The sequence below is a fragment of the Sciurus carolinensis genome, chromosome 3 (assembly GCF_902686445.1).
Source record: "Sciurus carolinensis chromosome 3, mSciCar1.2, whole genome shotgun sequence".
Taxonomy (NCBI): Eukaryota; Metazoa; Chordata; class Mammalia; order Rodentia; family Sciuridae; genus Sciurus; species Sciurus carolinensis.
The window spans coordinates 137682785-137705708 of record NC_062215.1 but is presented as its reverse complement, the minus strand read 5'-3'; the positions used below and the strand labels follow the sequence as shown (position 1 = coordinate 137705708).

The 22924-nt window shown below is 38.1% G+C and overlaps 1 protein-coding gene across 2 annotated transcripts; it reads left to right on the top strand.

The window, feature by feature from the left end:
• The first annotated feature begins 1273 nt into the window (after positions 1 to 1273).
• On the top strand, positions 1274 to 21294 carry Slc40a1 (solute carrier family 40 member 1). 2 transcript variants are annotated; one of them, XM_047546814.1, is made up of 9 exons: positions 1274 to 1367; positions 2670 to 2816; positions 3315 to 3382; positions 7375 to 7534; positions 9830 to 9945; positions 10735 to 10861; positions 16783 to 17028; positions 17806 to 18456; positions 19677 to 21294. In XM_047546814.1, exons 2-9 carry the CDS (start codon positions 2774 to 2776, stop codon positions 19988 to 19990), a joined length of 1725 nt encoding a protein of 574 aa, XP_047402770.1. In that variant the 5' UTR covers positions 1274 to 1367; positions 2670 to 2773; the 3' UTR covers positions 19991 to 21294. The 2 variants fall into 2 exon arrangements, with proteins under 2 accessions (XP_047402770.1, XP_047402769.1); XM_047546813.1 differs by lacking the exon at positions 1274 to 1367 and having other exon boundaries at positions 2440 to 2816.
• Positions 21295 to 22924: the final 1630 nt, after the last annotated feature.

Here is a 22924-nt window from a genome sequence, read left to right as displayed (position 1 = left end):
AGTGGAAATGCAACTTAAAAATAAAATAATGGAACCCTTTTTATTTCCCAACCATAAACACTTGCTAGAAATTTTAAACTAGAATATTCATTTGATTCTGGCTGGAGTTTTTAAAAGGTTGGTTAACCTGTTGGTTAACCTTTTGAAAATACTGAAAACAATCGTAAAATGGTCTTTCAGGCATTTTTTCTTTTTGTAAATACTTCAAGCTTGCATGGCTTTCTTAGTTATGATTACATTGACAGGAAAGTTGTGTATTTTGTGTTGTAGGAAAAATACAAATTACTTTTGGAAGAAATTTTAATTTTCAACTAGTCAAATGTGTCTTTGCAAGGAGGAAGAGTCAGGAGGGTCTTGTGATTTAAGCAGTGCTTTGCAATCTCCAGTCAAGGCCAGGAAATTTCTGTCATTTTGGATTTTGCATGTATTTTGAGGGGTTTTATTCCATTTTCATTTTCAACTCTTTTCCATTTCATGAGCCCCAACTAATATAATTTGGCTATACACATTTCATGAGCCCCAACTAATACAATTTGGCTATACACATCTCACTGGTTTTAATGTTTCTGATCTTGCTTGTCTTCCTGCAGTATCCTTCCTACTTGCTTTATTGTCGTCTTCCATCTGTTCTTTTCACCGTGCTCTCAGTTTTTGCCTCTGGGGACTTTCTAGTGATAATGGAAAAGAGAAATTCCACATTACATTTTGAAGAACATACTGACTCAGCTACTATTTCCACAAATACTTCTCAGGCAGTGTTGCTGGTAAGTAAATTTTTTTTTTTTTAACCAGCTGAAATTTGGTATAGCTCTACACTTCTTATGGCATGCAATAATTAATATAAACCACTTGGGGGTTCTTGTTATGGAGGCATCGGTGGCAAATGTGCAAAGTATCCTTATCCTTTGTGCCTTGCTTGAGGACCTATCAACAAATTCATCTCTAATAAAAAATCGGCATAATGTGAGAGTTTACCAGTTCCCTCTTTCCTAAGTTCCTCACCTGAATGTGCTTTGGTTTACTTCTCAAGGGCATATGGATATATTAGTCAAACAAGTGAAAGGAACTTGAAAGGTGTGAAAGAAAGGGAAAAAAGAGGGCTCAAGAGGGAAATAGCTGTTAATAGCAGTAAACTGTAAATTTCCTATCTCTAACCTCCAGACCACATCCCAACTGAATCCAGCTGCACCCCGCCCTTAGACCTTTGGGGCTTCTGATTTAGAGCCCTGATACTGGGCATATATTCATGAGTTGGTTCCCTTCACTTCTAGGTGTCAGTCCGCCTGCCCGCGGTGCTCCAAGTGTGGGATCTGGTAGGAGTTTCAATGTTTAAGATCACTCCTGGGGTTTGGTCAAGACCGATAAAGGTATGGTAATCAACAGGCTGGTAAAAGGGGCAGGTATGCCCCAGGGGTTTTCACACAGCTGGAGTAAACCGAGGTCAACAGAGGCTTACACCTGGTGTTCTTTAGAGTCATTCTCCTGCCCCTCCAGGAGGCCAACGAACGACTTTATCTATACGGGACATACCCAAGGAGTCAACTGGGATAACCAGTATTCCTGGTAACTGCCTGTCTGATGCTGGAATATTTGGAGTAGAGAAGAGTGGCAGGGTGAGAGGGTGCAGGAGTCAAGAAGAGAGGATGGTGAAGGGCTTGTTGGGCTGCTGCCTCCTTGCTTTATCTCCAGAACGGATTTGGGCAAACGAGTTCTGGGCTGGGGGTAGGTCCGTAGCTCGCTGTAGTAGTTCACCTCTCCAGGCCTCCATTTACTCCTCTGATCTTTGAGCCCCCTTCCTGCCCTTTGATTCTGCTGTTTGGAGGGAAGCCCTGCTATGCTGTCCCGGGAAGGAAAAACATTCTCTGCCGCGGGGGGCCGGAATGGGAAGGCCAGGAAAGGGACCTCTGTGACATGGGTAATATTTATTTAGATATCTATATTAAAATTTATTTTCTTAAAAAAAAATTAAAAAGGACCTCCCTGCCCCCGCCAGCTCGGGCTGTAGCTTCGAGCAGGGTCCGTCCGCGGCCTGCCTCTCCCCTGAATAGCCTGGTAGTTACTACGGAGCCTGTCCCTCCAGACCCCGCCGCTTGGTCTTGGGCAAAACGTCTCCACGCCGACCCCGCTGTGTCCAAGCCCCGCGTCCCTTTCCCACTCCCAGGCCACCCGGATGCCCTCTCGCGGCTTCCCGGAGAGCGGGAAAACCTGGCGAGTGGAGCCGGCCGCAGCGGAGGTCCCCGCAGGCCGCGCAGGTGGTTTCTGGCGAGCTGGACACTTGCGCCCCTGCGGGCGACTCCCGGGAAGGGCGTGGAGGGCGGCGCGGCGCACGGGGTTGGCGGGAGCTCAGCCGCGGCCGCGGGGACGCCCGGGTGTCCCTGAAGGGGAGGAGGCGGCCCCGCGAGCGGCGAGGGAGCTCCGCCCCCGGCTCCGTATAAGTGCTGGGCCAGGCCCGCGGCGGCGGTGGCGGCGGCGGCTGGAGCTGGCTCAGGGTTCAGCACGGCCTGTTGAGCCTCCCACCTGGTTCCATAAGGCTTTGCCTTTCCAACTTCAGCTACAGTGTTAGCTAAGTTTGGAAAGAAGATTAAAAGAAGACCCCCGGGTAGTTTTTCTCTTGTTCTTTGCTGCAGTAGTCGTTGGGGTCTTGTTGGACAAGGCTGTTGTGTTTTTAGCGGTGCTGCCTCCTGTTCCTCGCACTCCTGCTAAGCACCTCAGCAAGAGCAGCGGCGGCGGCTGGAGCAGTTAAAGACCAAGCAGGAGGAGAGGACCTGGTGTCATGACCAGGGCAAGAGAGCAAAACCGTCGGGAAGGATGCTGTGGTGAGTTGTGTTGACCAAGTGAATATGGTGGACACTCAGGTGGGACTTTGGAGGCAGCAACACTACTTAGGTTTTGGAGGAATGTGGCTTCGTTGTTAACCAAGGCGCTTTTGTAAAAGCACCCTTGACTTCTATTTTGATGGGAGTTAAATAAGAAATTCAAAGTGTGAGAAAATGGGACTTGCACACAGGCAAGGGTGGAGTAGGTTGTGCAGTTTGGATTGCCTTGCGTTAAAAAAAATGAAGTTAAAGAATGTTGAAACAATTTCTTCACTGACTGGGGAGATAGGCAGTTATTGACCAACAGGTCATGCTGAATTTAAGTGAATGAGATGAACTAAACTAAATGCAGCAGTTCGTAGGTGATTTGATAAATGTACAGGTTCATCTCATAAAATAGTTTTAATATCATGTTTAAGTAAAACAAGTATACGTTTTACCTAAACTCATTGGAGTGACAAAGTATGCTTTTTATATTTCCCTTGTGTTTATTTGCAGGATCCTTAGCAAACTACTTGACTTCTGCAAAATTCCTCCTCTACCTTGGTCATTCTCTCTCTACTTGGGTAAGTGAGAATGTACAGTGATTTGTACAATATTGTTGCACAGTTTCTTGTTTACTTTCATTCCAACCAGTTGTATTAAGTCCACTTCCAGTTTTGTCATGCAGCTAAGGAAATACATCGTCCAAAGACAGGTGTTTTAATGAAAAAGTTATTTTCCTCAAAGGCATTTCCCATTGATGTTAGTAAATAATATTTAATTATTGTCGTATTTCATGTAGATTGTCAACCATCCAAAGACAGGATTAACAGGTATGGAGTAATTGCATTATTTGTATATTGTATATTGCATTACTATACTTGGTAAATGGTAATATCTGCTATGAAGCATGAAAAGATGTCTCATACACCTTCTGATCTTTCACATTTTCAGATATTCTGGTTTTTTCTTTTGTTAAGATGTGGTTCCAGCATGCAGCACTATGAAAATACAATAGAATGATGGAGCAACTGACAGGCTAATCATAGAATCTTTACTATAAGATTCGTTTAAATATACATGACCCCAAGATCAAATACTTGAGTGACAAAAATTCTGGTCTTTAAAGATAACAATCTGTGGTTACGTTACATGTAGGCATTGCAAGCTATCCTAAAAAGCACCATCTCCAGTGAAAATCAACAACTGATTCACAGTTTTCCCTCTGACTTCCTATGTGGTTTTGGAAGAATCCCAGTGTTTCTGTTGGGTTCCTTCCTTAGTCCCCCTGCCCCCAGGCCCCAAAAAAGAATGATCTCCAAAGGGTATTGGATTTTTGTTTAATGATCATTAGAATCTTTAAAAACTTAACAATTGTTCTTATGGTTTAAAAGCTATAAATCTGGATATATTCTGTGCATGCCTCATAAAGAGAAAGAATTTTTGAAAGTAAAATTTTTAATGTTAATTTATTTTTAAATTGAAAACTTCTCTTGGATCATCTTTAGGACATGAATGGAAACTATTATATGAGGAAATCTATACCCTGTGGCCTTGGTAAATTATTAAAATGGGTTATTGGCCCTCTAGGAAATAACAATTCATAGAGGACTTTTTGGAGAAGCAAATTCCTATCTTCCCAGATGCTTATGCAGGGATGACTCTGCAAATTATGTAAACAAAGTAGAACTAGTGTAAGTTTGTTTCAGTTCCAATAGCTAATGAGTCTAAGTAGAAACCTAGTGAAATAAACCTCAATAGATCTGAACTAATAGTTTTCCAATTTAATTCAGTAACTATTAAGTATTAAAAAGAGCAGTAACAGGTAATGGAAATAGTATAGCTTCTGGTCTGGACCTAACTCCTAGAGAAACAAAGTGCCTCTTTTCCAAATACTGATTAAATTTAAGGTTTATGTGACCTTTGGTTGATAGATTAGGTGTTAGATTTGCCAAAAACATTAGGGAAGCTGTGGTTGTTCCAGGAGAATTTTTTTTGTCAGGATGTTTTATAAAGCTCCACAAGAAAGGTGGCAGATGGTTGTCCCAACCTTATGGTAAGTTGAGCTAAGGGAGTTCTTATGAGAAAGTTAGGTTAAAAAAATAATATCAACTACAAACATGTAAATGTTTAATGAACTTTACTTTTCACTGCAAAGGAGTGCAAAAGAGGAATGCTCTCTAATGCAAAGTAATTCACTTCTTATGCTTTATCTCTTGTGTGGCACACTGTCTAATGCTAATACAATAAAATACGTATGTTTATGTATATATGTGTGCTTATCCATCTATCCATTCCCCTGTCAACTCTACAAAATCATGATTTCCTTCACATTGAACATAGGGGCCTTCAAGTAGAAAGTTATCTCAAGTTAGATTTATGTGAGATTGAGTGTTTTTTATTTCTGACTTCATTTCTATTTGCTTATGGATCAATGCTATTTTGCTCTGTGCTATTCAGAGTACAAAACAGTGTGAGAAGAGCAGACTTTTGTTTAAAGGAGTTTGTAATTAAGTATGGACTTTAAAAAAGTAATTATAAAAAAATAGCAGGGTAAGGCAATGAAAAAGAGGAGCCAGTTGGTCACATCTTATGTCATTATCATATTGTGCTCTCCCCATTTGTACCCCAGTATGTCTCCATTTTTCCAGTCCTTCCTTCCTGTAAGCCTTACTTCTTTGCTCATGTAAGTCTATTTCATATAAAATGCTAGCTTCCAGCCCCGTCCTATGTTATTTTTCCTTGTAGTATTTATTACCACCTGACCTGTGCTAGATTTGTCTTTGGTGTCTGCTCATTGGAATGTGAGCCACATGAAAGCATGACTGTTATTTTTGTGCACTGCTGAAGCTCTAGTGACTGCAGTAGCGTGGGGTACACAGTAGCTGCCCCATAGGTATTTATTAAGTGGCTTTATGACCACAGTCATTTATTCTCAGATCCAGTGGAACAGAGAGATATTTAAACAAATCATCAAAGTATGGTGAGAGCAAGTAGGAGGGCAGAAAATGGAAGCACAGAATGAATAGGTAGACTTGAACAAGGGAAGGAATGGGTGGGTACTTGGTCAGTGTTTACTTAGACTTTACCCAGTTCTTGGGTTTTTGTGAATATAGAATCTATTGCTTCCTAAAACCTAAACCCTTTGGAAATTGGGGTAACTAGAGCAATTTCCACTTCATCCACCTGGGTCCTAATCTTATGTTAATCTTGAGTTGTGGCTCAAAATTTGTTTATAATCTTTTACACCATGGTTTCTCTTCCTCTGCTCTATTGATTTTAGACCAGAAAATTTTCTTGTGGAGGACCATCTTATGCATTGTAGATGTCAGTGGTATTCCCCCGCTATCTTCCTGCAGTTGTGACAACCAGAATAATTCCAGACATTGACAGATAATCCCTGGAGAATAAAATCACCCCCAGTGGAGACCTACTGATCTATATAGAAATTTATTGTAATCGATTGCCAGCAGGTATCAGCTTAGGTTTTGAATATTTAAGATTGTTGCCTTGGCTTTATTAAAATTTTTAAATAATTTTATTATTTAAAAATAATAATTTAAAAATAAAATAATTTGCTCCCAGTAAATGAAATGTATCATGAGAATGTTGACAGATTTTGGAAAGTTTTAGGAATGTAAATTTTTCAACCTAGGGTCAAATCTGAAAGAAACTCAGCCTGGAAATTTAGTGTCCTGAAGTGATTTTGTCAGATAGGTCATGTCATGGAAGAATGTTGTCCTTCTTTCTGCGAACCCCAGAAATCAGGGTTGGAGTTAAATTCTTATAATGAAGTCCCTCAAAGATTTCTTATGTTAATTTGCCTGAGTGATTTGCAAGTTTCTATTAAACTTATACCACTTTTGTAGCAATAAATTCCAGAATTTCCTATATACTCTGAACCTTTATGAAAAAAGTGATTTTTTCCTGCTTTCAAAACCCTTCTGTATTAAAATGTTAAAATAACTACTTAGACATTTATGTTGTCATCTTTGTGTGTGCCAGAATTTGCCCTTACCGATTTCATCTTTCTGATTGCTCTGCAGCTTTATGATTCTGAAATAGGGTGTATGTTTTAGAATGTTAGAGGTAAAAGAATCTTTAGAGATCACGTAGTTCATTCCCATCATTTTACAAATTAGGGAACTGACTTTTTCTTAACATTGAAAGTATTTCAGTGTTTATTCACTACAGTGTAATTTAGCTCTGGTTCCACAGTAGACTACTTTAATGCCTCTCAAATCAAGATAGGAAAATCACATACACACAAGAGAACAGTTTTTGTGTCAAAAACCCATCTTAGGTCTGGACACTGCATTTTTTCTGGAATAATAAGAATGTGTTTTATTAATATTATGCTTTTTTGAGTTTACTTAGTAACTGGACAGGAATATTTTCCATTGTATTGGGGTGAACAGTTTTAACATCTGACCAATATTTAATCCATAGAGTAATTATTGACTTTGAAGTCTTGTGATGTAGCCAGAAAAGTGACCTTTTGATAAAAAAACAACTCCCTGAATACAATGGACTTGAAACCAAAAATATTTGATCACAACATTTTCTCTTCTTCCAGGGAGATCGAATGTGGCACTTTGCAGTGTCTGTGTTTCTGGTGGAGCTCTATGGAAATAGCCTCCTCTTGACTGCAGTCTACGGGCTGGTGGTGGCAGGATCTGTTCTGGTCCTGGGAGCCATTATTGGTGACTGGGTGGATAAGAATGCCAGACTTAAAGGTGAGTGTCCTTACACAATTAAGCCCCACTGCTCATGGGACCAGCTCTGAGCTTCTGTAAGAAAGCAAACAACAAACTAAGAGAAATCACTGTTAACTAACTACTAAATGCATGCCACACCTAGGGATGGGTGTTCAGCAGCAGCACTTACGGAGTCAGGGTCCTGAGACTCCTGCATAAAACTGAGATGCCAGCATGTTGATCTATTAGTTTATTTTTTTAAATTTTTTTTGTCTTTTTGGCAGTTCGTAAATTTAAGATGTTAATAATTAACACTGTAGCCACTTTCTGGTAACCGTGTTAAACATTAAAAGTTGCTTAACTCTGGCTTCCTTTCTAACCATGATGTGAACTGGAGTTCCTTTAGTGTGATGTTCCTGGGATAGCTTTACATCTGTCCTCTAGTTTACTGTATCTCATCTAAAAGTTTGTGTAAGGAAATTGAAAACTAAATATTGACTCAAGGGAGAATAGCCAAGCCTGGATCATGAAGAGTGTAATGACGAGTTTTTAGGGGAAAAGAAGAAATAGTAATATATTGACTTTTATTATAGACAAATAGATGGAAGAGATTTTATTTTATGCAGGAAAGGGAAAAAGTAATTGAGCAATTTAGTTATTTAGAATATAAGGGCAATGTGGATAATCATTCAGGGTTAAATGGTCTTGAATTGCTCAGTTGATAATGCCTAGACCAGACCATGTCTGTCTTAGACCTTCCCCATGTCTGGGGAAAGATTGAGGTATCATTAGTTATTTCAGTTCAAGGTTATTACTTATAGACCCAGAGCAAGAGAATTATCACATTGTGAGACTTGATGCTACTAGTAAAGTGGTCAAGATGAAAATTTTTCTGTTTTGAGAATATGTAGACCACAACACATATTGAAAAAAAAAATATGTATTCTAGAAAAAGAATCTTAGTTATTTACATCATTATACATACAAAAATAGAGTTTGATTATGCATAGAACCCTTCAACCTTATAAATGTTGAGCACTGCAGTCATAGCTTGGGAAAGGACGTTGAGTTAGATGAAGAAGAACATGGTGGGATCTCAGTCCCCCACTTATTTTATAATAATATTATTTTATTTTATAATTTGTCACCCTTCGTGGAAAATTTTCCCTAACGTCTCTAGGTTGAGTCATCATTTTTTCCTTTGTGCTTCCATGAGGCTTTGTTTGTACCTCTGCTTTTGGAATTACATGGTTATAATTATCTGTTCACATATTTTTCTTCTGGTCTTTTGGGTCCTGCAAGCTAAGAATCTCATTCAGGTGACATTTAATTCTTGTACAATGAATGAATTATTGACTTATATGTTGAGATTTTATTTTAGACCATGTTGAGAGAGCAGTTGTTTTGTTTTGGCTCTTTGCTATGACCTTACAAGTCAGGATGAGCTTTATTATTCCAAATAAGAAGAGCTATAATTACACCTTAGATATTTCAAAGTGCTGTCATAAATATTTTATTTGAGCATCATTATGACCCTGTAAAGTGAGGAAGACTGATATAACCATTCTCACCTTCTAGACATAGGTATAAGAGACCTTAAATATCCTCTTTCGATCGTCTACCTAGTAAGTGGCAGAAAAGAGACTACCAGGCGTCCTTGCCTGCCCTTCTCCAGCACCTTATCTACAGAAATGCCTCATTCTAAGAGAGTTGACGTTTTTTGTGATGGAAGGTGGAGCCTAGAATTTCTTAACAGTGGCAAACAACATTACTATGTCAAAATAAATTCATTGCTGCTTTATTCATGGCAAATTTTTGCATTTTTTTTTTCCTATTTGTCCATCTCATCTTACCAGAGTAACCCTGCCATGTAGGAGATCATGAATTCTTTAACTTCCCTTAACCATTGTTTTTGTAATGCTGGGGAATTGAACCCCAGACCTTGAGCATACTAGACCTCCTTCACCTCTTCATAACCTCCTGCATGTTCTTGTTTCAGCTTAAGCAATAAAGGGCAGAGAGAGATGAATCTTATCCATATCATAGTTCTGTTTATGACAGTAAGCTTTCAAGAGAATGAATTAAATGAAAATGTATTATGAATGACTTCAGAAAAAATTGTGGGTACTTTTTGTCTGCACATTTCACTGGTCTGCTATGATCTTTGGGGTTAAATTGGGAATAGTTGAGACAGAATTTTCTTTGGAAAGGTTTCCTTTTGTCTTATAATAATTAGGCATATGCATTAATGTAGTGGATCAGTGATGTGTGGATAAAAACAGCCTGACGAGGACATGCTGCTGTCGTGAACGCTATGTTTCTTCCTCCTTACAGTGGCCCAGACTTCACTGGTAGTACAGAATGTTTCAGTCATCCTGTGTGGCATCACCCTGATGATGGTTTTCTTACACAAAACCGAGCTTCTGACCATGTACCATGGATGGGTCCTTGTAAGTTCCCAATGGGATTCTTGATGGCAGAACATTGGATATCTGTTAGTGGAGAAGATAAAAACCCTTCAAAGTTAGGGAGTGTTCTTTTTTTTTTTTTTAAATTTGACTTTTTAATATTCATCCCATGTCTACTGTAATATCCCATTTGGTTACTGTTGTTTTGCCCACAACAAGTTCTCTTTAAGCATTGTTTGAATTTAAACTACATCCTATTAGTTTTTTAATGGTATTTCTAAGAGTATGTTATATAATTCAGTTTTCAGTTTTATTGTATCTTACTCTGTTATTTACATTATATAAGAAATGTCCTATGTACATATTAATCAGTCCTAATTGTGCCCCTCGATAATAATTGTTATTTCTCTTTGAAGATACCATCTGTATAAGTTCTAACACTATGATTTCATGGTAGCTTGATAGAAAAAAAAAAGGAGACACCCCTTGAAAGGGTGTCTTTTCAGTGGAGATGTTTGAGGGAGACATGTTACCATTTTCTCTTAACTATGTCACCAGTCTCTTAATAACTAAGTCACATAAATGTTCATGTGACTATTATGTTTTTTATATTATACATACTATAGATGATTATAGATTAGGACATTGTGCTCTTTAACTTGACCACTGATATTTAATTGTTTCATGCACCCAAAGTAAAATTTCTTATAAATGAAGCTAAAATAAAAATGTATTATTTGGTCACAAAAGACCATCTTAAATTATGGTGAGGTAGGCATTAGTGTGGTAAACTAACATTTTAACTCCATTTTTTTTTCTGTAATCCCTTAGACTTCCTGCTATATCCTGATTATAACTATTGCAAATATTGCAAATTTGGCCAGTACTGCTACTGCAATCACAATCCAAAGGGATTGGATTGTTGTTGTTGCAGGAGAAGATAGAAGCAAATTAGCAGGTAATTTGATTTTCTTTTTCAATTAAATGGTATATTAGGATTCACTTTAAATCAGTGGAAATAAATAATACTAGAAGCCTTTTTGTTGTTGTTCTGGGTATGTTTTAAAATAATAAATTGAATGCCTAGTTGTTTTTAACCTTATTGTCAAATCTTAGTGCTAAGATTTATTTAACTGTTTTGGGGGTAATTTAAAGGTTAACTACTCTCATTCTATGCAAACTGGTAAATGGAAGATCCTTCTTGAACTTTTCTTTTTCTTATTTTTGAATTTGGTGAACTGTTTCCAAATATTTAATATATATAACAATGAGAATTTGACATGTTATTTTACCAGTCATATCTGTGGATGTTATCACTGTTATTAAGGATCATACTATGGACATTATTTTTCTCCAGATGAAATGGAAACAACTTAGTTGGAGGAGAGACTCTATAAGTTAGTTAGTTTCTTCTATATTAAAGTTACAATCTGTAATATATGTAGGATATAATGCAACTGCTGTCAAATACTAAAACAATATTGGACAGAACACAATTTTTAATACCTTACAATCCTATTCCATTGGAAACATACAGTTGGCTAAATAAAGATGCAGAGTACTCACAACGCCGTGAGTCCTCTCGCATCAACATTGCTTGGGCTTGGAATGCCCTCCTTACTTGATATTTTCTTCCTTCCTCTCATATGACACAGACACAAATTGAATTGATAATTACACAGGGTAGAGGAGGCAGGGTATACCTGTGTACTCGTTAGATCAGCTGAATCAACTCTGCTGGTCATTAAGATAATGAGTATCACAAACACGTTGCCTAACCATCCTGACAGACAAGAAAGCCATTCCTGATGACTTAAGTGGCTTATTTCGGGACACAGAAGGCAAGATTATGTGCTGGGATTAGCAAGCAGCTTTGTTTGACGGGACCTTGTGATTAAAAGAAAAAAAAAAAGGCGGTGGTGACTGAAAGAGAACAAAGTCTGTGGAGGTCTAGAAGAAGAATTTGCTTGAATCATCACTTTGTGGTAACAATATTATGATCCAGATAGAAAAACCACAGTGATTTCAGAGGATGGTGCATGATACTAGGAGGAGTATAGCAAGAGTGAGTCTGCACCACAGGACTTTCTCCTTGACTTTTTTTCCTGTGATCATTCATAATAAGGAATAGTTCCACATATCTTTTTGTCCCATTGACCTAGAAGATAAGGCTATGCCCTTTTTCCCCCTTTCTTCACATGTTCTTCAAGCATGTAAAATATGTTCCATATTTTAAAATTCTAGGGGTGCAAAAAGATATATTTTGAAAATCACATTTAGTTTTAGAATACATTTTGGGGGAAGGATGCCTTATAATTTATTTTATTTTGCTTATCTGGATTTCTTAACTCATTTTGACTCTCTAAATTCTATGAAAGAAACTAAAGTCTATTAAAGGGAAAGAGACTCAGAATCTTTAACTGGTCCTAATATGTATACATAAAAAACAAATACAAAAATCCCTCAAAATTGTGTGGGTCTTTCTCATTATGAAGTGATGTTCTAGAACAACAACCACAAAAATATGACTGACAATTTCTCATCTGTCCCTCTTTATATATGACTGTTGCAGGGTGGGAGAGTCTAGGTCAAACAATCTATTTTCTAGCCTTCTGGAATTTCTTATTAGGCACAGTTAAAGAAGAACAGAGAAATAAAGAGGTTCATAAAGGAAAAATAGAACAGAGATGAGAGAAGGTGGAGTCCTTTGGGGACTGCAGCTACTGCCTTGTGACCCTGTGAGGCTGTGTCTGCACGGACCCACCTACTCCAGTCAGGAATGATTTATGTGTACATAAAAGTACAGACTAATTTTTGAAGTTGCTGGCAAAGACTGAGAAACCCAGATAGGGCACTGGGATGGGCCGCTTCACCTGTGTGCAAACTGTATAATCAGGAGTAAAGAATAGGAGAAACCCTCTAGTTTAGAAAGCTACAGAAGGGGCATTGTTTTTCACACATGGATCTGTTAACTAAGGTACTTGCCAGGTACTTGATTTAGAGTTTGGTTAAAACATTCTTTTGTGCCAAGTAGTCTATCTAACCTGTTTGAAATTCACTCCTTTCCCCAGACTTTTGAATTCATCCATTGCCTTATTTTCTTCCTTGTTCCCTTGTGGATTTCTCTTTATTAATATCTTCTGAGGTTTTTCTCACCAACCATAAAGGAAAATGAGCTGGTTAGCTTGGATCAGGTATGGGCTGTCAGATAAATTCTAAATGTGAACTCATACGATTTCATGTTTGAGATGGACAACATACTAGCTGCTATTTGCCTAGCAAATTCTTTTTTTAAAATTATTCTTCTATGAGATGTAAAATATCCTTTATAATGAAAGTAGTTATTTAATGGCATGTTCTGTGCCACAGCTATACCCCAAAACAACGAAATTTTAACCAAATGAGCACATATCTATATGTTTATATAAGAATAAATATAATTCTGTAAGGAGCATAGGTTTGCACATTTAGAAGATAAATTCTTTTTCTAGGCAGTTACCAATGAAATAATTAGGTCTTTATTTTTTTTAAAAAAATATATTTTAAAAAAATATTTAATTTTAAATTTGTTATTTTACTCTGCTTCAGAAAAATAAAAGCTGTTGTCTAACACTACATTTGTTCTAACACCTAAGCATTGTTGACTTCCTAAGTATCATATAACAGATAGGAATTGGTGATAATGGGATGCTCCTGGAGCATGGGGGATGGATGTAGTGAAAAGAATAACATAATTTAAGTCAAAGTAATTTGCTTATTGTTGTAATGGAGCTTTAAGATCCAACTGTATATTTTCTTCAATTACTTGCTTTTTGGATTCAGCTCATTGAGTCATTTGGGTCAATCCCACACTTCTCTGTTGGCATGTGCATTGGAAACTTGCTAGTGGGGCAGGTGGAAGATAGTAAAGCCTCTGCAAAGACCATCACGTGTGAGATTAATGAGCGCTGCCTTTGCCTTTCAAGTGAAAGGTGAAGTATGCCAAAGTTCTCCTGTTATCATGTAAGCATTATATACTCATAGGACTAATTAGAAAGTAATTGAACACCAGAAATAACTAGAGAAGGGATAAAGGCAATTTTCTGTTAATGTTCTTAGTCACAGATACTTTTTCTGTAGTGACCCAAATGATTGTAAAACACTTATCATGTTAATTTTCACTCTGCTCTCTGAGGTAGAGAATGAGAAAGTAGGTAATTTTCTTAACCTCCTGTTCTTTATTCTTCTTGTTCTCTACTTTGACACGACTATGCATTCCCACGGCCTCCCTTCCATAACCTCCATCTTAAACTTCCATATCTTGAAGTACCAACTCTTACCTTGTAGCTCGCTTTTTCACTACCCCAGCCCCAACAATTCTCCAACCTGTTGTCACTTACAAGTCACCAATTCCACTTCTTTTCCTCTGTTTATGACCTCTGTCTTATCTGTCTTTCTGACCTAGTTTAATTTCCAAGGTCATTCATAATCATATGATCACCTCCTGGGTATCCCCTCAATTCTCTTGTTCCCCTCTCTTTCTGTCCCTTTCATTCTATAAGAAGTTGGTTAAATGACAGGCTGAAACAGGAGAATTGCCAGTTCAAAGCCAGCCTCAGTGAGACCCTGTCTCTAAATAAAATACAAAAGAGGGTTGGGATGTGCCTCAGTGGTTGAGTGCCCCTGAGTTCAATGCCTGGTACCCAAATAAAGAAAAGAAGCTGGTTAAGTTCAGCTCCCCACAGTAGAACATGACTGGAGAAAAACACTTGACCTTTCTTAGTGTTCTCACTTGTGAAGTTGTTAAACAGAGGATTGAAGTTGGTCCTTTCATGCTGCTAGATGGTCAAACTGTTTTCTCTGGTCCCTTCCTTGTCCCACTTTCCTAGAGGACTATTTCTTGTTTTCTCCCCTGTCCTCACACATTCAGGACCTTCTTCCCCTTCCTCACTTTCACTGATGATCTTGCTTTGTATTTTGCTGATGTAAGAAATGAGAAGACAGCCCCCCTGAGCTTCCACCATCACTTCTCTCTTCCTACCTGTCGTAGGTGACTCCACCTCGGTACCATTGATGAATTGTTTGTGACCCTAAGACCAGCTCTTCCACTTAGGCAGTAGATTCAGATTCCTTCCCTTCTCATCTACTGTATCATTTCAGCACTTGAACATGCTCTGATTATCTTCTTAACAAGTCAGTCTTCACCACACTTTCTCCTTTGCCATCCCATTTCTTTCTCTTTTCAGCAAAACTTATTGAAGTGTCTTCTTTTTAATTCTTTTCTTTGGTCAGAACCTTGCTTTCCATAAGGCCAGGAGACGGCCTTCCCACTGTACTTCCGGGGTGCGGGACACATTGAAAATCTAAAATAAATGGTGTCTCCTGGAGTTGGCACTAGTCTCTTAAAACAGCTGTAATCAAGCACTTGCCCTTCCTGCTCTACTCTTTTGAGGTCCCTGATGTTTTTCATGTGACCAGCCTTGTGCTTCCTCTGAGAGCTCATCTTGTGCCCTATCAGCAGCACTTAATTTCTCCCTCCACTTTGCAACGCTGTCACCTTGGGCTTCTGAGACACCACACCCCCCTGGTTTTTCTCCTCTTTGCTAGTTCCTTCTCACCTTCTGTCTCCACCCATTGGTGCGCCCAGTGCTCGGTTCTCTGACGTGATCTCAACAAGCTGATGACTTCCAAATCTGGCTCATATTTCTTGCCTGTAACTCCAGCCTCATATATTTAACTGTTTGCCTCCTGATATGGCCTCCTGAATGTTAGTAGGCCTATAAAATCAGTACCCCCAAAACCAAACATTTGGCTTTATTCCTCTGAAATCTTGTTTCTCAGTAAATGGTGGCTCAGAAAAAAACAAAACCTTGCATCGTCCGGATTCCTCTCATTCTCTCACAATGCATATCTAATCTGTTAGCCCTTTCTCTTGATTCTACCTTTAAAGCATACACTGTATCTTTTTCTCCACATTTGCACTGTTAACTATGCTGCTCTGCCCCTCCATCATCTCCCACACGTGGCCTTGCCTCTGCTTTTGTCTACCACCTCCCTCACTCTCACTCTGTAGTATTTGCTTAACACAGCAACCAACATAAACCTTTAAAAATATGTCAGACTATGCCTCTCTGTGTTCAAAACCTCCCAAAGGGCCTCTGACTCAAAGGAAAAGTCAAAGTTCATATAATGTTCACAGGTCTGTACATGATTGGGCTTGTCACCCCTCACCCTCTGACCTCATCTTTCCTGCCTCAGCCCTGATGAGCTCTTTACTAGACCACTAACCCTCTGGGCCTGCTCCTTCTGTCCTAGGACATTTGTATTTCCCTGGGTCTAGAATGTTCTTTTTCCTGATATCCACGTGGCTCACTCTTTTGCTTCCTTTAAGTCTTTTTTTTTCCAGCAAGTCCTTCCCCTGATATCACCTTATTTAGCATTTTTCTGTAATGCCCTTTTTCTACCTTCTTACCACAGTATTTAATGAACTTATGATGTGTGCCATGTTTATATATGCTTATTGATTTATTGTTTTTCTTTTCCTATGAGAAGGCAAACTTCATGAAGACAAGGAAAAATAATTCTTGTTTTCTTTATGGTATGGAGAGTGGTCCCTAACTTATGACAAGCATTTAATAAATATTTGTCAAAAAAAATTACAGTCACTGTTGTATTCATATTAAAAGCTCATGTTGGACTAATTCTATCATTCCGAGGAGATAATATTTCTTGAGGCAACTTTAATGAGGCAACTTTTTCTAGCAAATAATTTGCTCACAGAGTACTTTTAGAAACTTATTTTAGAAATCAATGCTCTTGGTTTACTACTGTATTATGCAAATGGCCAGTCTCTCTTTGATGAGTTTGAATTCTTCCCTCCTCCTTCACCTGCGCCTGTAGATATGAATGCCACCATTCGAAGGATTGACCAGCTGACCAACATCTTGGCCCCCATGGCTGTTGGACAGATTATGACATTTGGCTCCCCAGTCATTGGCTGTGGTTTTATTTCTGGATGGAATTTGGTGTCCATGTGTGTGGAGTACTTTCTGCTCTGGAAGGTTTACCAGAAAACCCCTGCTCTAGCTGTGAAAGCTGCTCTTAAAGTAGAGGAAGCTGAATTGAAACAGCTGAATCTCCAAAAAGGTAAGCTGAACACAATGGTGGTTCTTTAGCCTCATGTTCAGACCTTAAATGCTGGTGAAGATCAAAACTGTTTTGGATTTGGGTCAGATTTTTATTCCCAGTGAAGGCCTGGATGAGGTTAAATATACAATTTAGGTTCACGAGGCCAAAATCAGGCTTTTTTTTAAAGGTTCTGGGAACAACTCTGGTTTGAAACTGAAGATCCCTAGCCCTTTCTCTTGATATGAGCAGTGGGTACAGAGGGGCAATAAGTTGAGGGACGGCTGGGCAAAAAAGAGGTATAGAAATGTCTTAAGTGGGGAAAAAAAAAGATAATTCCTTGGAGTCACTGAAGAGAGGAGTTCATGGCCATTTGTGGGCAGTAGAAGGGAGTGAGGATGTGAAGGGCATTTCCCCAGGGAGGGGGAAGTTGGGCTACTGGGTAAATGGAATCTAAACAGAGCCCTAGAAAATAAGATGCTGAATTTTCCCAGAAATTTTTTAATATTTTATCTGATGAGTTTTCCTGCTATTTACTTTGGTGAGAGTATAATTTCTACGAGAAAGAGAAAAAAGGAGAGCTCAATATTATTTTGTTTATTTAACAAAAATGACACTTTGAAATGGTTACATGACTGGAATTTTTAGATTACTAGTACAAGAAAATATATACGTTAATGCAGCAATCAAGGTAACCCACAGAACGGGAATAGGAGAAGAAGAAAGTGCTAAGATAATTGGCTTTATCCCCCCACTTTCTCTCCCCCACTCCCAAATTATGATATCTTTTATTAACAGATACTGAGCCAAAACCCCTGGAGGGAACTCATCTAATGGGTGAGAAAGACCCCAACATCCATGAGCTTGAATGTGAGCAAGAGCCCACCTGCGCCTCCCAGATGGCTGAGCCCTTCCGCACCTTCCGAGATGGATGGGTCTCCTACTACAACCAGCCTGTGTTTCTGGCTGGCATGGGCCTTGCTTTTCTTTATATGACTGTCCTGGGCTTCGACTGCATCACCACAGGGTACGCCTACACTCAGGGGCTGAGTGGCTCCATCCTCAGTATTTTGATGGGAGCATCAGCTATTACTGGAATAATGGGAACTGTGGCTTTTACTTGGCTACGTCGAAAATGTGGCCTGGTTCGGACTGGCCTAATCTCAGGATTGGCACAGCTTTCCTGTTTGATCTTGTGTGTGATCTCCGTGTTCATGCCTGGAAGCCCCTTGGATCTGTCTGTTTCCCCTTTTGAAGATATCCGTTCTAGGTTCATGCAAGGAGAGCCACTGTCCACAACTACAAAAATACCTGAAACCATCTTTACAACTGAAATGCACGTGTCAAACGGGTCTGATACTTCTAGTACTATCCTAGAGATGAGTCCAAGATCTGTGCCCATAATCTCTGTCAGTCTGCTGTTTGCAGGCGTCATTGCTGCTAGAATCGGTAAGAAATTTCTTTATATACATATGTGTGTATGTATATAATATATATATATATATATTAATTAATTTAAAGTATCTTTTTGGAAAGTTGGTACAGAGAATTCACCAGTGATGTGAAGTATTTCCTGGGTGTTAATTTGAGCAAAGTCAACTGTTTATGTATAGAATCCAGTCTTTAAACATGAAATTTTTATTTTATAGTTTAATACTTAAAACATATTTAGGACTTGAAATTCCCACCCCTAGCCTCTAAGTATTACCCTTTTTTTTTTTTTTTGGTGGTACTGGGGATCAGGACTTTCTGCATGCTAGGCAAATGTTCTTCCTCTGAACTATACCCCCAGCCCTTAATAATTACTCTCTAAGTGTAATTTAATTTAAAAAGATATTACTAAAATAATTATTCTGTCATCTAGTAATTTAGAATTTTTATATTGTTATAACTCTACCAAAAGAACTGTAATTTAGAGAATATTTATTTTGGATAGCATAAAAAAGATAGTTTTTTTTTTTTAAGACTTAATAATTATTAAAAAAATCCTTCAAAGGAGTTCTCTAGCTGATGAGTATTTATTATATATACTTTGCCACATAAATGGATTTTATAGCCCTGGAAGGAAACATAATGTAAAGACTTCTTACAAAGTATAGTTTAAGTAATCATTAATAGAGTGCTGATGAATAACTCTGAATTTGTTCTTGAAATGAAGTCATATTTATCTTGTGACACAAAGCAGTTCATTAATTTATCAAAGACATTAATATTCCAGCAAGACAGCTTTATTGTAAGGGCTGTAGAACGCAAGCAGTAAATGTAACAATGGTTTAAAGTTCCCTTGCCCTTTAACCATGACAATGTCTTAGGTTTTTTTAAGTTGTAAAAATACTGGTATTTAGAGAGTTTATGTCCTTTATTTTAGAGTTTTACTTTTGTAGTACAAATGATCACAGACAAACAGAATTAAGAAGCCTGGAGAGTATATTTATTTTTGTCTGGTGGCTGTAAAAATCATTTCTTGAAACCATGAATAACTCAATATTTATTAGTGAGAAGAAATTCCTTAAGGCAAGGCTATGATTAGTACTGTATATATGAGTTGACTTAAAGGCATTAGGACTAAAATGTGTATTTTGTACATGTCCACAGAATTTTATCTATAAATCTAAACTGTATGACTATAAATTAAAATTCAGTCATTAAAAATATCTTTTATTATACAGGTCTTTGGTCCTTTGATTTAACTGTAACACAGTTGCTACAAGAAAACGTAATTGAATCTGAGAGAGGCATAATAAATGGTGTACAGAACTCCATGAACTATCTCCTTGATCTTCTGCATTTCATCATGGTCATCCTGGCTCCGAATCCTGAAGCTTTTGGCTTGCTCGTATTGATTTCAGTCTCCTTTGTGGCAATGGGCCACATTATGTATTTCCGATTTGCCCAGAAAACTCTGGGCAACCAGCTCTTTGTTTGTGGTCCTGATGAAAAAGAAGTTACAGATGAAAACCAAACTAATACATCTGTTGTGTAAGACAGTTTTAACAGTTGCTATCCCTGTTACTAGAGTGTATAGAGCACATGTGCTATTTTGTACTTCAGAATTCCAATAAATGCCTGGGTGTTTCTCTTTGGTTTTACCACAGCTGTACCTTGAGGCCTTAGAGCTATTTAAGAAACTTAAATCAGCAGAAATGAGCTGGTTAATTTCCCTTTCATTTAGACATGGAGAAAAATTGAAAAAGAAAACTTCAGTTGAAGTATGGGAGACTCTAATAATGAAACTGAATTCCCCTCTACTTATGAATAGATAAAATTTTACCAAAAAAGAGTAGTTAATCATGTGAATTATGTTATTTTTTGATCAGTATTTATTTTCTGTACTAGAATTCAGATAGATCAATTTTCCCTAAAATTCACTCAAGTTTGAGTCTGGGCCAATTTACTTTTTTAAAATCTTAATTCTCAGTTATAGTTTAAAAACAAGCTCTTCTCCAAGTATGAAGATAACCAGTATTATCCTTATCAATCCTTGTGGTCTTAAGGGATTTAATGTATGTGGAAAACTGAAAACAGAATACTTAACTAGAATTCTTTAATAAGCTTTATGGTTTAATTTTTGAGAGCACCTTTGTCTTTTTATTATCAGATAGGGCAAAATATATATTAAGCATATGTAGCTCTACATAGAATGACTGTCATGTAAGCTGCAGGTAGAAGCATAACTGCAAAGTAGATTCATAATGCAGTGACAAGGACTTTAAATATGTCAGTAGGTTAGCCTTAGAAACTAGAAGCTGAAAGCTACATGCAAGGGTGAGATCCTAATTTCACCAGTGCCGCTATGATGAATGACGTTTCTTATCTATGAGAAAGTAAGCCTTCAGCCTGGCTGGTTACATACAGAAAGAGGGCCCTCACTTAGACAGGTTTTATTTTAGAATCATTCAATTTACTTTTTATACACTCAGAATATTTTTACTTTTACTGTTTTATGCCCAGGAGTTCTATTTACATTGTTCTAGAGCAAGAATGTTCATAAGAGTTTCCCTTTCAAATATCTTTGAAACGAATAGAGGAAAAAGATGTTTGTATATATTTTTAAAAACTGTTTTACAAGTCAGTTCTCAGCATTGCCAGTACCAACATGGTACTTTGCCTTAACCCTTTATGCACTTTTCATGGAGACTGCAATACATTGTTATGAGCACTTTCTTTTGTCTTGAGGTTTAATCTTTTTCTTCATCTTTATACAGGATGACATGATTTACTATGTTGTAAAATCTTTGTAAAATATTTCTATATAAAAACATTTTTAAAGTCTTAATTTCTACTGAATGGTGTCCTCCAATTATTTAATGTTGCTTTTGTTACAGAACATCTGTTTTGGATAATGTGTTTTTCTTTATAAAGAGCTAGAGTTTTGTAATTCATGTCTCTAGTTCATGGTGGCCTGGAGAAAAATGCAGTAAACATGGGGCCCATCATGCATTCTTTGACCTTGAAAAAGTCACACTAAGCTCTCAAGTTCCATTTCCCCTTCTGTAGATTAGAGATGATACTATAAACGCAACTTCCCTGATTGAATCAAATAAGAGAAGACAGATGGAAGCACATTTTGAAATCTGTCAAATGGTATTACTAGAAATTGAACGTAGGCAATGAGTCTGGTAACTCCAGTGGGAGGAGAGACATATTCTATATGCAGCAAACATTGAAGGCTTGATCTGTTATCACACACAGTGGTCAGTCCTAGGGATCCAGATTTGATTCAGACATAACTGATCCCGGCTCTCCCTTTCTTTTCCCCTAAAATTGGGAGTGGGGAAACTTTTGGCAAATCCCTGTTAGCTGATCTTATCATGGCATTCGCTCAGACCATAGATGCCTCTGCTTGGTTTTGCGGTGACCTTGAACAGGTCCTCTGCTTCCTCCCATAGGGGCTGAGTTGCCCTGAGTGCTTGCAGCTAAAACTGAAGGCCTGTAACTTTGTAAAATGAATAGAACCATATTAGCAAAGAAAGGTCTCAGCTCTTAATGTGGGCATTTTGCCAGACTATGGGCCTATAGGGAGATGCCCTGTGTAAGAGGAAGGAGCATGGAGTTGAGAGTCAATAGGAATTTTTATAGTGTCTATTTTTATCTTTGCACACTATTGCTCAGAGCAGGAAGAGGAGGAAAGCAGAGAAGAATCACAGCAGGTCCAGACAGCTTTTGCTATCTACTGCCCCAGGGCTTAGAAATAGGGCAGGGGTAGATGACTGTGTGTGCTGGGGGTAGGGAATTGCCTCTGGGTGCACTTTTAAATAGGGAGACAAACTTAAATACCTACAGGTCAATTAGGAAACAAATGAGAAAAGTGGATTAGAAATAGGAATATATAATTTTAGTATGCAATGACATTTTCAGAAGTCTCCCTTATTTTGTTTCCTCTTAAAAGCAGTTCAATTCTTTTTTTTCATGTTCTCTTTGTTCCATGCAGGCTTCTCTTCATGGTTATTAAGTTGGTTCTTTCAGCACAGACTCCTTTGTTTGCAATATTAAATATGGGAATAAACTCCCATTTCCAAAGAAGTATGACTGCCCCTGTTCTTGGCAAGATACCTGACTTGCTTGATATTCCTTTCTTTGTCCCCTACTCTTTATAAAAGAAGTTACTTTCCTGTAAGGTATACACAGGGCAAGAAGCATACTCAGTGGTGCCTGGCACTGAAAACCCTGTTGGCCATTAAGTTGTGGTTGGGGGTCTGGTCAGCTGAAGAGTGTGCACCTAGGCCAAGGATGGTCCAATTCCACTTGACACTCAGTGTATGTGGTCCCTGTGTTGCCAGATCATTTGATCTTTCAACTAGGAATATAGAAGTTTGTGAGAAATCTCCCAATTTCTTGAATGCTGGCAACTAATTTGAAAATGCCAAAAATACTTTGCTAGGTGAACAAACTTCATCTGTGGGCTGCCTATGAGCCA

Excerpts from the sequence above, each read along its gene's own strand:
- Slc40a1 (XM_047546814.1), top strand. The coding sequence starts at position 2,774 with ATGACCAGGGCAAGAGAGCAAAACCGTCGGGAAGGATGCTGTG. Across the intron at positions 9,946-10,734 it reads TGTACCATGGATGGGTCCTT|ACTTCCTGCTATATCCTGAT; the intron begins GTAAGTTCCCAA and ends GTAATCCCTTAG. Across the intron at positions 17,029-17,805 it reads ACAGCTGAATCTCCAAAAAG|ATACTGAGCCAAAACCCCTG; the intron begins GTAAGCTGAACA and ends TTTTATTAACAG.